Source organism: Callithrix jacchus, chromosome 17, assembly GCF_049354715.1.
Source record: "Callithrix jacchus isolate 240 chromosome 17, calJac240_pri, whole genome shotgun sequence".
NCBI classification, from domain to species: Eukaryota; Metazoa; Chordata; class Mammalia; order Primates; family Cebidae; genus Callithrix; species Callithrix jacchus.
The window spans coordinates 79,389,919-79,407,387 of record NC_133518.1 but is presented as its reverse complement, the minus strand read 5'-3'; the positions used below and the strand labels follow the sequence as shown (position 1 = coordinate 79,407,387).

The window sequence follows — 17,469 nt, the reverse complement described above, 5'->3', positions numbered from 1 at the left end:
CTATTTTGGCTTTTGTTGCCAATGCTTTTGGTGTTTTGGTCATGAAGTCCTTGCCTACTCCTATGTCCGGAATGGTTTTGCTTAGATTTTCTTCTAGGGTTTTTATGGTGCCAGGTCTTATGTTTAAGTCTTTAATCCATCTGGAGTTAATTTTAGTGTAAGGTGTCAGGAAGGGGTCCAGTTTCTGCTTTCTGCACATGGCTAGCCAGTTTTCCCAAAACCATTTATTAAGCAGGGAGTCCTTTCCCCTTTGCTTGTTTTTGTCAGGTTTATCAAAGATTGTATGCTTATAGATATGTTGTGTTGCCTCTGATGCCTCTGTTCTGTTCCATTGGTCCATATCTCTTGATTTGGCTCTCTTTAAGTCTGTTATTGGTGTAGAGGAAGGCTTGTGATTTTTGCACATTGATTTCATATCCCGAGACTTTGCTGAAGTTGCTTATCAGTTTCAGGAGTTTCTGGGCTGAGACGATGGGGTCTTCTAGATATACTATCATGTCGTCTGCAAATAGAGACAATTTGGCTTCCTCCCTTCCTATTTGAATACCCTTTATTTCTTTTTCTTGCCTGATTGCTCTGGCTAGAACTTCCAGTACTATATTGAATAGGAGTGGTGAGAGAGGGCATCTTGTCTAGTGCCAGATTTCAAAGGGAATTCTTCCAGTTTTTGCCCATTCAGTATGATATTGGCTGTTGGTTTGTCGTAAATAGCTTTTATTATTTTGAGATACATTCCATCAATACCTAGTTTATTGAGGGTTTTTAGCATAAAGGGCTGTTGAATTTTGTCAAAGGCCTTCTCTCCATCAATTGAGATAATCATGTGGTTTTTGTTTTTGGTTCTGTTGATGTGGAAAATTACACTTATAGACTTGTGTATGTTGAACCAGCCTTGCATCCCTGGGATGAATCCTAATTGATCATGATGGATAAGCTTTTTGATGTGCTGTTGCAATCGGCTTGCCCATATTTTATTGAAGATTTTTGGGTCTATGTTCATCATGAATATTGGCGTGAAGTTTTCTTTTCTTGTTGAGTCTCTGCCGGGTTTTGGTATCAGAATGATGTTGGTCTCATCAAATGATTTGGGAAGGATTCCCTCTTTTTGAATTATTTGGAATAGTTTCAGAAGGAATGGTACCAGCTCCTCTTTGTGTGTCTGGTAGAATTTGGCTGTGAACCCATCTGGACCTGGGCTTTTTTTGTGTGGTAGGCTCTTAATTGCTGCCCCAACTTCAGACCTTGTTATTGGTCTATTCATAGTTTCAGCTTCCTCCTGGTTTAGGCTTGGGAGGACACAGGTGTCCAGGAATTTATCCATTTCTTCCAGGTTGACTAGTTTATGTGCATAGAGTTGTTTGTAATATTCTCTGATGATGGTTTGAATTTCTGTGGGATCTGTGGTGATTTCCCCTTTATCGTTTTTTATTGCATCTATTTGGTTGTTCTCTCTCTTTTTTTTTTTTAATCAGTCTGGCTAGTGGTCTATTTTGTTGATCTTTTCAAAAAACCAGCTCTTGGATTTATTGATATTTTGAAGGGTTTTTCATGTCTCTGTCTCCTTCATTTCTGCTCTGATCTTGGTTATTTCTTGTCTTCTGCTAGGTTTTGAGTTTTTTTGATCTTGCTCCTCTAGCTCTTTCAATTTTGATGATAGGGTGTCAATTTTGGATTTCTCCACTCTTCTCATGTGGGCACTTATTGCTATATATTTTTCTCTAGAGACTGCTTTAAATGTGTCCCAGAGATTCTCGTATGTTGTATCTTTGTTCTCGTTGGTTTTGAAGAACTTCTTTATTTCTGCCTTCATTTCATTGTTTATTCAGTCAACATTCAAGAGCCAGTTGTTCAGTTTCCATGAAGCTGTGTGGTTCTGAGTTAGTTTCTGAATTCTGAGTTTTAACTTGATTGCACTATGGTCTGAGAGACTGTTTGTTATGATTTCAGTTGTTTTGCATTCGCTGAGGAGTGCTTTACTTCCAATTATGTGGTCAATTTTAGAGTAGATGTGATGTGGTGCTAAGAAGAATGTATATTCTGTGGATTTGGCATGGAGAGTTCTGTAAATGTCTATCAGGTTTGCTTGTTCCAGGTCTGAGTTCAAGGCCTGGATATTCTTGTTAATTTTCTGTCTGGTTGATCTGTCTAATATTGACAGTGAAGTGTTAAAGTCTCCCACTATTATTGTGTGGGAGTCTTAAGTCTCTTTGTAAGTCGTTAAGAACTTGCCTTATATATCTGGGTGCTCCTGTATTAGGTCCACCCATATTTAGGATCGTTACCTCTTCTTGTTATATCGATCCTTTTACCATTATGTAATGTCCTTCTTTGTCTCTTTTGATCTTTGTTGCTTTAAATTCTATTTTAACAGAGACGAGAATTGCAACTCCTGCTTTTTTTTTTTTTGCTCTCCAATTGTTTGGTAAATCTTCCTCCATCCCTTTATTTTGAGCCTTTGTGTATCCTTGCCTGTGAGATGGGTTTCCTTCATACAGCACACTGATGGGTTTTGGCTTTTTATCTAATTTGCCAGTCTGTGTCTTTTGATTGGTATATTTAGCCCATTTACATTTAGGGTTAATATTGTTATGTGTGAATTTGATACTGCCATTTTGATGCTAGCTGGCTGTTTTGCCTGTTAGTTGATGCAGATTCTTCATTATGTTGATGCTCTTTAGCATTTAGTGTGATTTTGGAATGGCTGGTACTGGTTGTTCCTTTCTATGTGTAGTGCCTCTTTTAGGAGCTCTTGTAAAGCAGGCCTGGTGGTGACAAAATCTCTGAGTACTTGCTTGTTTGCAAAGGATTTTATTCTTCCTTCACTTATGAAGCTCAGTTTGGCTGGATATGAAATTCTGGGTTGAAAGTTCTTTTCTTTAAGGATGTTGAATATTGGCCCGTACTCTCTTCTGGCTTGTAGAGTTTCTGCTGAGAGATCTGCTGTGAGTCTGATGGGCTTCCCTTTGTGGGTGACCTGACCTTTCTCTCTGGCTGCCCTTAGCATTTTCTTTTTCATTTCAACCTTGTTGAATCTGACGATTATGTGCCTTGGGGTTGCTCTTCTTGCAGAATATCTTTGTGGTGTTCTCTGTATTTCATGGACTTGAATATTGGCCTGCCTTGCTAGATTGGGGACATTTTTCTGGATAATATCCTGAAGAGTATTTTCCAGCTTGGATTCATTCTCTTTGTCACATTCAGGTACACCTATCAAACGTAGATTAGGTCTCTTCACATAGTCCCACATTTCTTGGAGACCTTTGTCATTCCTTTTTGCGCTTTTTTCTCTAATTTTGGCTTCTCGTTTTATTTTGTTGAGTTGATCTTTGACTTCTGATAATCTTTCTTCTCCTTGGTCAATTTGGCTGCTGAAACTTGTGTATGCTTCACGAAGTTCTCGTGTTGTGTTTTTCAGCTTCTTCAATTCATTCATATTCCTCTCTAAGGAATCTATTCCTTGTTATCATTCTTGTTATCATTTCCTCAAATCTTTTTTCAAATCTTTTTTTCAAGGTTCTTAGTTTCTTTCCATTGATTTAGAACACGTTCTTTTAGTTCATGGAAGTTCCTCATTACCCACCTTCTGAAGTCTGATTCTGTCATTTCATCACACTCATTCTCCGTCCAGATTTGTTCTCTTGCTAGTGAGGAGTTTTGGTCCTTTGTAGGAGGTAAGGTGTTCTGGTTTCGGGTGTTTTCCTCCTTTTTGTGCTGGTTTCTTCCCATCTTTGTGGATTTATCCACCTGTCGTCTGAGTAGTTGCTGACTTTTCAATTGGGTCTCTGAGTGGACGCCCAGATTGTTGATGATGAAGTATTTCTGTTTTTTAGTTTTCCTTCTACCAGTCTAGCCCCTCTGCTATAGGACTGCTGAGGTCCACTCCAGGCCCTGCTTGTCTGGGGTACACCTATAGCAGCTGCGCAACAGTGAGGGGTGCTACCTGTTTCTTCTTCTGCTATCTTTGCCCCAGAATGATGCCCACCAAATGTCAGTCTGATCAGTCCTTTGTGATGTGACTCTTTGGATATACAGGGGTCAGGGAGCTGCTTGAGGAGTTGGTCTGTACTTTATAGGAGCTTAAGTGCTGTGCTGTGAGCTCCGTTGTTCATTCAGGGCTGCTAGGCAGGTACGTTGAAGTCTGATGCAGCAGAAGTCATAAATCCTTTTTTTTTCCTCAGATGCTCTGTCTCGGGGAGTTAGGGCTTTATTTGTGAGTATCTGTTGCACTGTCCTGCCCAGCTAGGAGGCAGTCTAGTCACTATCTGCCTGCCGAGGCTTCCCCCTTCTGCCATGGGGTCCGTCCTGTTGTTGTGGGCTCTGCCAGCTGCCGTGGGCTCTGCCCTGTTGTCGTGGGCACCACCCTGCTGTCATGGGCTCTGCCCTGTTGCCGTGGGCTCCGCCCTGCTGCCAAGTGTAATTCCCTGTAGTCCTGTTTATATGGGTGTGGTTAGGACTGCTGTGGTGATGATGGCCCGCCTCTGTATTGGCGGACTCTCTCTGTCATGGCGGGTTGCCTTGGCAACCGCAGGCTGCGTCAGCAATGGGAGATTACTTCAATAGGGGCGGAGTGCCTTAGTAATGGCGGATTCCCCTTCCCCACCGAGCTGCACTGTCCTGGGTTCAGCTGTGCCCACTGTAAAACTCTCAACCCTGAGCGTTTCCAATCGCCGTTTTGTTTGTTCCTGTTGAGGTGGAACCTGCCAAGCTGATCAACTGGCTCCCTGCCTCAGAGCCCTTTTGTTGTTGTTATTGTTGTTTTTAAGTTGAATGGTTGACTCTCTCCCAGGTGTTTCAGTCGCCTGCTGAAAGGGCACCGGGATCTGTGTGATTTCCCATGCAGCCACCCCTGCACCGGCTCAAACGTCTCTTCCTGGGAATCTCCTGGCCTTGCTCACTGTCCAAGTCCCGTTTAATCAGATGAATATGCTAATCTCCCCTCCCAAATCTTAAATTGCTGGTTTAACAGGGCACCCAGACCAGTGCATTTTGTCCGGGGTGCCGCTGCACTGCAGCGCCGGCTGAAATGGCCGCACCAGCCAAAACAGCTGTGCTGGCGTCCCATGCCGCTCCTACACCTGGGAATTTCCCGGTCTGTGGGTAACAAAGATCCGTCTGGAAATGCAGCGTGCACTCACCCTCTGCCCCTTCACTGAGAGCTGCAATCCTGAGTTGCTCCTACAGCGCCATCTTCCCCCTGTCGGGTTTACGTTCTGAATATCCTTGTTAATTTTCTATCTCGTTGATCTAATATTGACAGTGTTGTGTTAAAGTCTTTCACTAATATAAGTTTATTATAATAAAATTAACTTCATTAAGTTGATCTGCAGTCTCTGATATCCTTTCTTCCAGTTATCAGTTTGGCTTTTGACTGTTGTGTATGCTTCACAGAGTTTTCATGCTGTGTTTTTCAGCTCCATCAGGTCATTTATGTTCTTCTCTAAACCCGTTATTCTAGTCAGCAGTCCCTGTAACCTTTTATCAAGGGTCTTAGCTTCCTTGCATTGGGTTGGAACGTGCTTTTTTAGCTCAGAGGAGTTTGTTATTACCCACCTTCTGAAGCCTACTTCTGTCATTTCCTCAATATCATTCTCCATTCAGGTTTTGCCCTTGCTCGAGAGGAGTTGTGATCATTCGGAGGAGCAAAGGCATTCTGGTGTTTTGAATTTTCGTGTTTTTGTGCTGGTTTTCCTCATCTTCATGCATTTATCTACCTGTGAGTTTTGAGGCTGATGGCCTTTTGATGGGGTTTTTTGTGTGGGTGTTCGTTGATGTTGATGTTTTAGCTTTGTGTTTGCTGGTTTTTCTTCTAACAGTGAGGCCCTGTTACCTCAGTCAGAAATGGAGAAATCACCTGCCGTCTGCATTGGTCTCACTGGGAGCTACAAATTGGAGTTGTTTCTGTTTAGCTATCTTGGCCCCTCCCTGGATGTCACAAATATTGTTCTTAATCAAAACTGTGACTTTTGAATGGCTTAGGTTTTTATGAAGTCTGTTTTTTCTTAACATTAGTGAAAAAATTTTTGTATTACAATTGATGACAATTGATAACTAGATTTGATGAGGGAAAGTACCTAGAGTCTACCAGGTGATTGGTGTCTAATTTTTAAAAAATTAGAGATCATTAAAATTTGTCATACATTAATTCCTTAATGCTGAGAAGACAGCTAATGAGGCATATCTAAAAAAAATTACAGTGTGTCATTCTTATGATTTAACTGTGCAGTGAGGGTTGGTTACATTATTTCAGCTGATATTACCAGTTTTGATAGTCTTTATAATAATTGTGAATTTTGATTCTTACATTAAAAGTATCAATCTCTGTGGGATTTCACTTGGTACTCATCAATAAGGCTAAGCTAGTAGTCACTTGCAAAAAGCCTCATATTTCTTCTTTAATTGCTGTAGTTCAGTGTCTTAAAAATGAATGCTTAATCCTACGATTTCTTAGTCATGGAATTTTAGCAATAAAACATGGGGGCTGCAGTGCTTCATATTAGAGCATCAGTTTAAATATGAATTATCTAATGTGTACTTATCTTTTTATCTTTTTTTTTTAACAGACTTGTGAAAGAAAGCAAACTGATCCCACTCATTTTTGAAGTAATTCTGGTAAGAACAGAAATGTGCATTTGAAATTCAAATGAAATTTTAAAATGGTAAAGATTTTAACCATGTTGTATGGCTGGGTTGCTTACCCCAACTTTGCCCTGAAGGATTGTGTGTCCATCATCATCACCCTTAACCTCATTGGAATTCAGCTTCCTCATCTTTAAAGGAATGTCAGGCTCTGAAATTATGTGGGGACACTGGTTAATGACTGCCCTTTACATTTTAGTTCTGTTGTGTTAAACAATATATATTTTCTGACATAGATTACTTTATCTGAGGTTGGTTTGTATAGAGAGGGAAGAATGATTATTGCTACACTTCAGTATGAATTTTCTGGTGCTCAGTATGAAGCCCTCTGACTTTGCAGCTACTGGGCACCAGATCAGTAGTTCTATGCCCGTGGTCAGAAAGTTTTCTTCGGAACTTAGAATGTCTTCGCTCCTGTGCACCATTTTTTCTGTTCACAGAATATACTTTAATTTAAAACTATCTGTTAAAGAAAATCTTCTTTGTGTTTCCTATATGTCAAGAGTAAAATGGGATGCAGGATTGACTTTCCTTGTCCCTGATAAATTCCTAGTGATACCAAATACAGATCTGTGACTTAGGCTGGAAACCGAGTCGGTACTTACAAGCAAGTGCCCATAGTCAAAGAAAGGTTCTCTTGTCCCTGGATGTGTTATCTCCTTTTACTCAGTAGTTTACTTCCCTAGCTCTGTAACAGCACAAGGGACAACAAAGGGGGCGGGGCACTTCCCCAGCCAGATCAGCCTAATTTACCTAGTTCATCAATGGGGGAGCATTAGTTGTGATAGTCTGTTAACCCTCCACATGGAAAATCATCTTTCTTTAATCATCTTAAAATATTATTCTGTGAATCATTTGTGTGCTGTCATGTCCATATGGTGAAAACCATCATTTTCCTTAGCTGAAGATTACTCTTACCCTTTCAGGATTGTTGAGTGGATTTGCTGAGCTATTTGCACTGGATGGGGAGTAGAGATGGGAATGGGTGCTATTCCCAAAGCATGTTCAGGATGCTCAAGCATGTTCAAGATGACCGCTGTCTCGATGACTGGAATATGTCATGTTAGAGCCTGGACTGAATTGCTTAGAATTGTGAAGGAGAATTTTAGAGACAATGTTAGGAGACAGGATGGAGAATGGGCAGATAAAGAAACATGGAGCTCCAGAGCTGTCTGATGGAGATGTGAAGTTTCACCCATGACGTGGGTGTGTAGCTGTTCCCACCTTCAGTCCCATGCACATTACTTGCCAGTTTGTTACAGAGTTGGGTTTGTTTTGGAGGCAGTGGTGCAGCATACTGCTGAGTGTGGCCACATGGTTGGACTCAGCCACATTTGGATGCATTTGGAAAGAGGCTCATCCTGTAGACAGCCTAGGGCTAAAATGGGCCTTAACGGGTCCATGTGATTCATCCTCTTGCTGTGGCAGGAGAGCTTTGAACCCATTAGGTCAATACAACTCCTTTTGTGGCTGACAGAAAGTTCTTACCTTATGCTTTGGCAATCATCTCAAGGTCTAAAATTTCACCATAACGAATTCCTTTTTGTAGGTTACCAGAACCTCTTCATACTTGGTTAATCTCTGTGTACTGAGCACCCAGCAAGTGTTTTACAAAGCATAATAAATGTTTAAATAATTGATTAATGTCACAATTTGAACCCTTGTCGTTGTGGTGTAGCTGTCACAGGGAATGGGTAGAAGGTGATATCTACTCTGCAGATCACCAGATGAGCATTTCAGCCAGTCCTGAGCCCTTTGGCCTCGCAGGCATGTCTGAGATGATCCTCCTTCTCTAACCAGAGACGCTCCATGCTCACATTTCTTGTAGAACATTATCTGAAAAAGAGATCTTGCTGCCAAAATGTAAGGAAGAAAAGTGTTGGAAATCACTGCTTTATGAGGCAAGAGTTTGATGTCCTTGAAGAACATTATTAAATTCCTATTCTACTTTTGTCTTTTTTGAGTTGAATCATCTCAAATTTTTTCTGTGTGGAAATACATTTCAGTCAATGAGATGTCTTTATGGCAGGTACCCTGTGAACTATTACTTTGTCCTTTTCAAATTGTTGTCACCAAGCTAGATGGAATACAGTATTTTCTTGATTCTATGATGCACACATTTTTTTCAGATTTTAGCATTTCTGAAACGGTGATATACTTTCCAAATCAGTGGTGTTTTACAGTTGCTTTCAGCCAGGTGACCTGGTTGTCATTGCCTTAACCTATTTATTTCACTTTTATTTTCCTTTTTGTAAATGCCTAAAAGTGATATATTATAAAAATCTATGTCTGAACAAGTCTAAAAGAGCTCCTTCAATAAAAAGAAGATAAAAATTCTAAGTAATAAGAAACCATGTCACAGTTTAATTGGCAGCATTTTTCTTTCTTAGTGCTTGATAAAGTAATGGTGCATCTTAGAACTGATGGATTTCTAGTTTCAAGGAAACATAGTATATATTTCACTTTGGGTTTGTGTCTAAGTTTTGAGGGCCTTGGTGCTGTCTAGCATATATATGCCGGCTGCTTTACAGTGATTTGATCAGAACAAGTCATAATGAGAAGATTGTGTGGGGCGCTGCCTGTTGGCTGCCACATATGCCTTCTGGCTACCCATTAAGAAAACAGCAAAACAGCATTTGATTCATTTAGCTGCTAGTCTGCTGTGGCCTCCTGATGACTTTTTTCTTTACTCTCCGCTCCTCACTGTTTCCCAGCTTCTGTCTGATGTGCTTAAAACCTGCTTACGAGCTTTGTAACTTCCTTCTTCCTTTCTAGAGTTTCTCCTACGATGTGTTCCTCTCCTAGATGTCTTCCGTTCAGACAGTGAGGGACAGCGGTGGGGTGGGGTGGTTGGGGAGGGATGACATTGGGAGAAATGCCTGATGTAGGTGACAGGGGGATGGAAGCAACAAACCCCCATGGCGTGTGTGTACCTGTACAACAGTCCAAAACTTAAAGTATTAAAAAAAAAAAAAAGGAAAGAAAAGAAAGAAAGTGGGTCTGTCTCTTCTGATGTGCAGGAATTGCAGGCAGATGAGGTGAAGGGACTATAGTTTTGATTTTGACATCCTATCTATATAAAATAGCCAAATGGAAATCTTAGGAAGAACAGACATTTCTGGAGTTGTGTGGCAAACCATGAGCTCCAAGTATGGATTCAAACTGGTTAAATAAGTAACCAATTGAAATTAATTTTTATTAGTTAGGAAAAAAATTAACAATTATCTCCATTGTCACTACCTCCCGAGGAGGCACACTGCCACTTCCTGCCTGGATGGCTCATACGTAGGCGCTCTTGAGTTCACGTTGCGGAGAGTGATGTGTATGCATATGGTCGGGTAGGAGCCTGATAGCTGTTTGTTACAAAGGTGGGTGTGGAAAGCTATGGACCCTGGAGAAGGGAGTGACCAACTCTGGGAGGAGGCAGGAATCTCCCAGAAAGAGTAACTTTTGAACAGGGCCTTGGGGACAGAGGAGGAGGTATTTTGAGGAAAAGAGAAGGGACTCCCACTTGGGGAATGGGACGGCTAGGTCCGTATGCTCAGTGCTGGGTATACTTGGCTCTCAGTGTCTTTGCAGGATTCACTCTAGGAACCAGCCTCATACTAAAATCCACAGACACTCAAGTCCCTTGCAAGTCCTTCTGTACACTTTAAATCATCTCTGGATTACCTGCCAAACCTAATGCAATGTAAATGCTGTGTAAATAGTTGTTACACAGTATTTTAAAATTTGTGTTACTTTTTCTTGTATTGTTATTTTTAATTTTTTTCTGAATATTTTTGATCTGTGGTTGGTCAGATGCACAGATGTGGAGCCCATGGATAAGCAGGGCTGACTGTCCTTAGATGAACCCAAGTACAGGGAGCATGGACCATGAAAAAATGGTGGGGAATAAGGGCAAAGGGTAGTTTAACCTGAAAACCTACAGGGCTTTATACTGTGCTTATTTCTTATTTGTTTGGTTTTGCAAATAGTTTATGCTCTTCAAAATCAGGTAGTATCCTGTATTTGAAAAAAAAAAAAAAAGTCTAGAAGCCCTGTGCTTTCGGAGGCCTGTGCAATGAGGAGGCAGGCTGACTGGCTGCAGGTGTGGGACTCAGCAAACATCAGGCTCAGGTGATGGGCATGTGCTGGAAACTTGAGTGTCCTCCTTCAGTCATGAGAAGCTTGGAAGGGTGGAAACTAGATTCTGGGAGTTTCTGTAAGTTCTCATCAGTGAGGCTTTTGAGATCAGTCAAAGGGACTGTGGGTAAGGGAACGTAAGATACAGAGCAGGTCTCAGATGTCTCATCCAATGTCCCAGGAGTTCTAACATCACATCCAGGGCAGAAAGTGCAGAGAATGTTTTTAATCCTGACCACTAGCTTCAAGTTACCTGGTCCCTGGCAGGCCAAACAGCAGAGAAAGCCAGGTAGCTGATTGCTTACAAAAAATTGCTGTTGTGGGCGCTGGGTGCTGCTCCCCAAGCAGAGCCCACCTGGGTGAGGCCTCTGCATTTTCGTTGGCAGCGCAGGGCAGCTGTGTTGGACAGGGAGTGGAGGCCCAGGCAGCATGTGCTGGATTCAGCTGAATGCAGTTGTATTATAGGATGCCCAGTCTTCACGGCCTGCCGCACTGAGGCAGTCTGGATCTGGTTAATAAATGCGGGTTCCTGAAGAATGTGAGCCATGAGAAGAGCCTCTTGACTTGGCCTTTGAGTGCAGAATTGTTGGATACACAGGATGGAGGACTCTCTTTTTTTCTCTCCACTTTTTCCAAAGAGTAGAAGTCGCTTTTCAATGTGCCTGAAGTGGGAATTTGGATGTATCAGCGTTTGGAGTTTGCTATAATTCTAATCTTTCTTCATGTTGTTTCAGTGGTTTATGTTTTGGCCTACTTCAGTAAATCATTTTAATGTCAAGTAATATAGGTAACCTCTGTTTTATTGGAAAAAAAATATTCACGGCAGATTTTCCAATATATGCCAAAATATTGCTGTCATGATATTTTATGTTTCTATTCCAAAACAAACAATTAAAAAGCAATTTCAGTGGCAAATGTTAACAATAAAAATTGGATCAGCAGTACACTAGTTTGACAATTATATTGTTTTAACAATTCTCAAGGACAGCAATTGCAGCAAGCCTCAGTAAATCTTTCAAGTCAACTGTTTTTAGAAAAGAGTCTCTTTATGGACCCTGGAGGCTTAACGTATTTAATCGCTGAGGCACCAATGTAGCATAGACAGACAGTCACATTACGTTTACGGGATGCTTTCAATCCTGTGCGTTCATCAGGCTTATAAAATTGCTTTGCTCTCCACTCTACTTGTAACTCAACAAATATGTATTGGTTCTTAGCGTACGTTAAAAAGAGAACTTCCTTTTAATTTTAAGAATCTACATGCTTATGTTCAGTATACCATTAACAAAATTTTGCTATGCACATGGGTGAAAATTTCTATAATAAAATAGAAAATAAGATTTAAAAAGTATATTGGCTGAGTATAGTGGTTTAAGCCTGTAATCCCAGCACGTTGGGAGACTGAGGCAGGTGGGTCACTTGAGGTCAGGAGTTCGAGACCAATTTGGCTAACATGGCAAAACCCCATCTCCAAAAAATATTAAAAAATTAGCCAGGCATGGTGGTATGCAGCTGTAATCCCAGCTACTCGGGAGGCTGAGACAGAGAATCACTTGAACCCAGGACGCAGTGGTTACAGTGAGCCAAGATCACGCCGCTGCACTCCAGCCTCAGTACCAGAGCAAGACTCTGTTTCAAAAAACCCCACAATATTTGAATTTTATTGTCTTTACTATTTTTTTTTTCTTTGAGATGAGGTCTCATTCTGTCATCCAGGCTTGAGTGCAGTGGCATGATCATAGCTTACTGCAGCCTTGAACTCTTGGGCTCAAGAGATCCTCCTGCTTCAGCTTCCCAAGTAGCTGGGATTGCAGGGGTATGCCACTATGCTTGGCTAATTTTTTTTAGGGTTTGTGAGATGACATCTTGCTATGTTCACCAGGCTGGTCTTAAATTCCTGACCTCAAGCAGACCTCCCACCTTGGCCTCTCAAATTGTTGGGATTACAGACATAAGCCACTGTGCCTGGGCAGAAAACAAGATTTGATTACAATTTCAAAATGTGTGATTCAGGAAAATCTTTCAATGTATACAGTTAACACCTGTTGCATGCAGGCAATAAATCTACATCTGTACCCATTCAGGGCTTTTACAGATTGAAGAAGGAGCCAAGTAACAATTGTTTGTTGTACACAAAGATGTCTTCATACACTGCCAACACATACTGCCATTTAAGTATATGTGAGGTGTTTCTTCTGGGAATGAAGATTGATTTATATAAATCCCTTCTGGGTTCAGGCAATTAATTCTCCTGCCTCAGCCTCCTGAGTAGCTGGGATTACAGGCACGCGTCACCATGCCCAGCTAATTTTTCTTATTTTTAGTAGAGACGGGCTTTCACCATGTTGACCAGGATGGTCTCGATCTCTTGACCTCGTGACCCACCCGCCTCAGCCTCCTAAAGTGCTGGGATTACAGGCTTGAGCCACCGCGAGGCGGAGGTTGTGGTGAGCCGAGATGGCGCCATTGCACTCCAGCCTGGGTAACAAGAGCGAAACTCCGTCTCAAAAAAAAAAAAAAAAAAATTTCTTCTTGGTGGCTTATGTCATAAATACATGTTTGCAAAATAACTTCCTTGGGCTGGGGTACAATTCTGGATAACCTAACCCTCAGTTACATTGGCCAACTTTGTTTTCAGGCTTGTGTTAAAAAATAAGATGCTTACTGTGGTCAGGCACTGCTCCATCACTCTGCTCCCAAAACGTGTGCATTTGGAGTTCTTCAATAGATAGAAGAAAGTCAAATGACTGATGGTAAATGCAGAGAACTGCTGGAAAAGCCTACTGTGAAATCAGTGATTTCTCCTCAATATGAAACCAATGAATGTTACTTTTTCTTGAAATTACTCAGTAACACAGAACCCTGTAAAGTTTATTCATGAACAAAAACAATTGAGATTACCCACATTTTAAGACAGTAGAAATGTCAGCAAAGAGTTGCTAGTTTTGATTAAAGAAAGCAGCAAACATCTATTAGCATTTGCTTTTGATGCTCTTTGCTTTTTTCTTTTTGGATGAACAAGAAAAATCAGAATTTATGCACTTACCCAGAGCTGCAAAGGATTTTCAGACTGAGCCAGGAAATCTGATGTACTAAATCAGTTTACAGATTTATGAGAAAAGTAGAGCCTTTAAAATAGTGCTAGCAAGTGAAATTGCATTTTGGATTTATTAGAGATACCAAATTGGAAAAAGACTGATAGAAAGTCAGTAAGAGCAAGTTATTACGTAGAAATTTTAGGTTTATCTTTTTTCTTTGTGACAAAAACAATATATACGTTTAAAAGGTTTAAACAACACAGCAATGTCGAACGTAGCATGTGGTGGTCTCTCATGATTTCATGACTTACCGCTAGTGCCTGTTCTCCTCATTATTTTCCATGCATGTATTGTATGTCTTTTGTCAAAAATGGGACCATCCTGAATATTCTATTTTGTGTCTGTCATACTTTGTACTGCCCACAGCAGCAGTGGTAGAGTGTGCACATGCATACATGTGCATGCAGGCATGCCTGTGCCCATGTGGATGCCCATGGGTATTTTTTATTCTATTTAATGAGCATGTAGTATTTATTATTATATTTAGTAAAATTTATTTAGCCAGTCTTCATTGATGGATGTTCCAGATTTCTCCCCAACTTTCTAAAATGTGGGAAAAATAAACAGGATATCTTTGTCATACCTTTGTCTACCTATGTGAGTTTCTGTAGGATACGTTCTTGAAAGTTGAATTGTTACAGTGAAGTACATGCATCCTTTATATTTTAATGTTACGCTTCAAAGGGCGATACCTTGATAACAGTGGCATACAGTAAGGCCTGCTTTGCCACACCCTTAGCATAATTTGATATTGTCAGCCTTTTAAACTGTCAATTCTGTTTTGACCTGTTCACTTTTCATTATGAGAGTCCAATTTATCAGTGTTTTTGCTCAAAGCTTACATGTTTCCTAGCATGCTTAGGAAAGGACTTCTCCTTCAAAAGGTTATAAAGTATTCTTTTTTATTCCATACGTTTATGGCTTCATGATTAAGTTGTAAATCTTTGCTCCAAAATAATTTTGCTTTAAGGAATGAATACAAATACAACTTATCTCTTCCCCACATCTCCTTCTTATTGTCATCAAGCTAATGTTCCAACAATGATTATTGATTTACTCCATCGTTGTGGTGCCTTGAGACCTCTCTCTCTCACCACATACCAAAATCAACTCAAAATGGCTTAAAGACTTAAATGTAAGACCTCAAAATGTAAAACTACCAGAAGAAATCATAGGAGAAATGCTTCAGGACATTGATCTAGGCAAAGGTTTTATGAGTTCAACTACAAAAGCAAAAGTAGGTAAATGGGACTCTGTGAAATTAAAGGACCTTCTGCAGAGCAAAGGAACAATGAACAGGATGAAGAGGCAACCTGTGAAATGGGGGAAAGTATTTGCAGACTCTTCATCCAACAAGGGAATAATGTCCAGAATATGCAACAAACTCAAACAGTTTATCAGCAAGAAAACAGATAATCCAATGAAAAATGAGCGAAGGCTCTGAATAGGTATTTCTCAAAAGAAGATATACCGATGGGCAAGTGTATAGAAACGCTCAACATCACTAATCCCTGGGGAAATGCAAAACAAAACCGCGATCAGACATGTCACTCTTGTTAGAATGGCTGTGATCAAAATGACAAAATCACAGTGCTGACAAGGAAGCAGTGATCAAAATGACAAAATCACAGTGCTGACAAGGAAGCAGTGATCAAAATGACAAAATCACAGTGCTGACAAGGAAGCAGAGACAAGGGAACTCTGACACCCTGTTGGTGGGGGCATGAATTACCACAGCCATTATGGAAAACGGTATGAAGATTCTCAAGGAAATAAAAACAGGACTGCTGTGTGATCCAGAAATCCCACTGCTGGGTTTATCCAAGGAAGGAGAATCAGCGTGTTGAAGGGACACTTGCCTCCCTGTGTTTATCGCAGCCCTGTTCACAATAGTCAAGCTATGCAGTCACCCTGAATGGATAAGGGAAATGTGTCACGTACACACAGTAGACTACTCTTCAGCCATAAAAAGAAGGAATTCGGCCGGGCACGCTGGCTCACGCCTGTAATCGCAGCACTTTGGGAGGCCGAGGCGGGTGGATCATGAGGTCAAGAGATTGAGACCATCCTGGTCAACATGGTGAAACCCCGTCTCTACTAAAAATATAAAAAAAAATTAGCTGGGCATGGTGGCGCGTGCCTGTAATCCCAGCTACTCGGGAGGCTGACGCAGGAGAACTGCCTGAACCCAGGAGGCGGAGGTTGTGGTGAGCCGAGATCGCGCCATTGCACTCCAGCCTGGGTAACAACAGCGAAACTCCGTCTCAAAAAAAAAAAAAAAAAGAAGGAATTCTCGGGCTTCATGGAGAAATAGATTGTTCGGAAAAAAAAAGAATGAAATTCTGTCATTCGCCTTTGGTTTTATTGATTTCTTTATTTTACTGTTTTGTTCTTTTGTTTCCTTTGGGTTTCACTTTTTGCTTTTATTCTGATCTTTAAATTTTTATTCTATTTATTTATTTATTTTTATTTATTTATTTATTTATTTATTTATTTGAGACTGAGTCTCTGTCTTTTGCCCAGGTTGGAGTGCAATGGCGCGATCTCGGCTCACTACAACCTTTGGCTCCCAGGTTCAAGCAATTCTCCTGCCTCAGCTTCCCCAGTAGCTGGGATTACAGGCATGTGCCACCACACCCAGCTAATTTTTTGTATGTTTAGTAGAGACGGGATTTTACTGTATTAGCCAAGATGATCTCCATCTCCTAACCTGGTGATTTGCCCACCTCATCCTCCCAATGTGCTGGGATTACAGGCATGAGTCACCACACCCTGCCTTGACTTTTTTTTTGAGACTGACTCTTGCTCTGTCACCAGGCTGGAGTGCAGTGGTGTGATCTTGGCTCACTGCAACCCCCGCCTCCCAGGTTCAAGTGATTCTCCTGCCTCAGCCTCCTGAGTAGCTGGGATTACAGGCATGCACCACGACGCCCAGCTAATTTTTGTATTTTTAGTAGAGATGGGGTCTCACCATGTTGGCCAGGATGGTCTTGATCTCTTGACCTCGTGATCTGCCTGCCTCAGCCTCCCAAAGTGATGAGATTACAGGCGTGAGCCACCGCGCCCGGTCTTTCAGTTTTGTTTTGTTTTATGTGGAAGTTTAGGGGATTGGCTTGAGACTCCTCTGTTTTTTCAGATACCAACATTTAGTGCTAAAGTTTCCCCCTAAGCACTCACTGCCTTTGTTCCATCTCACAAATTTTGATGTGTCTCTGTTCAGTTTCACTTAGTTCAACATAATTTCCAATTGACCTTGTGATTTTATCTTTGGTTCATGGATTAATTAGAAGTGCTACTTAGTTTCCCAGTATTTGGGGGACTGTCAGATACGTTTTTTATTGAGTTAAATTTAGTCGCATTGTAGTGAGGGAACGTAGTTTGCGTTATTTGCATCCTGTCCAATTTCTTCAGACTTGTTTTACGGTGGAGTAGATAGTCTATTTTGGTAAACAATGTGTATACTGCTGCTGTCGGATGTTCTGTGAATGTCAACGAGGCAATAGTTTGTTACCGTGTTTCAGGTCATCTTTTTCTTTGCCCGGTTTTCTGGCTACTCTTCTGTCACTTATTGAGAGAGGGGTAACAGGGTCTGCAGAGTCTCATCCCCTCG

At 41.1% G+C, this 17,469-nt stretch overlaps 1 protein-coding gene across 23 annotated transcripts in view; it reads left to right on the top strand.

The window, feature by feature from the left end:
• ULK4 (unc-51 like kinase 4) overlaps positions 1–17,469 on the top strand; it is a 677,547-nt gene that overhangs the window by 313,757 nt on the left and 346,321 nt on the right. For 18 of the 23 annotated variants that reach the window (XR_013528777.1, XR_008477287.2, XR_013528775.1 and 15 more), the window contains one exon: positions 6,561–6,609. The exons of 3 other annotated variants lie outside the window; for them this stretch is intronic. Coding sequence is in view for 14 of the 20 variants with exons in the window: in XM_078354734.1 (XP_078210860.1) it covers positions 6,561–6,609 (49 nt within the window). In the remaining 6 variants the exon portion in view is untranslated. Of the gene's footprint in view, positions 1–5,598; positions 5,714–6,560; positions 6,610–17,469 lie in introns of those variants that run through there. 2 more of the 23 variants (XR_008477289.2, XM_054246832.2) reach the window with 2 other exon arrangements.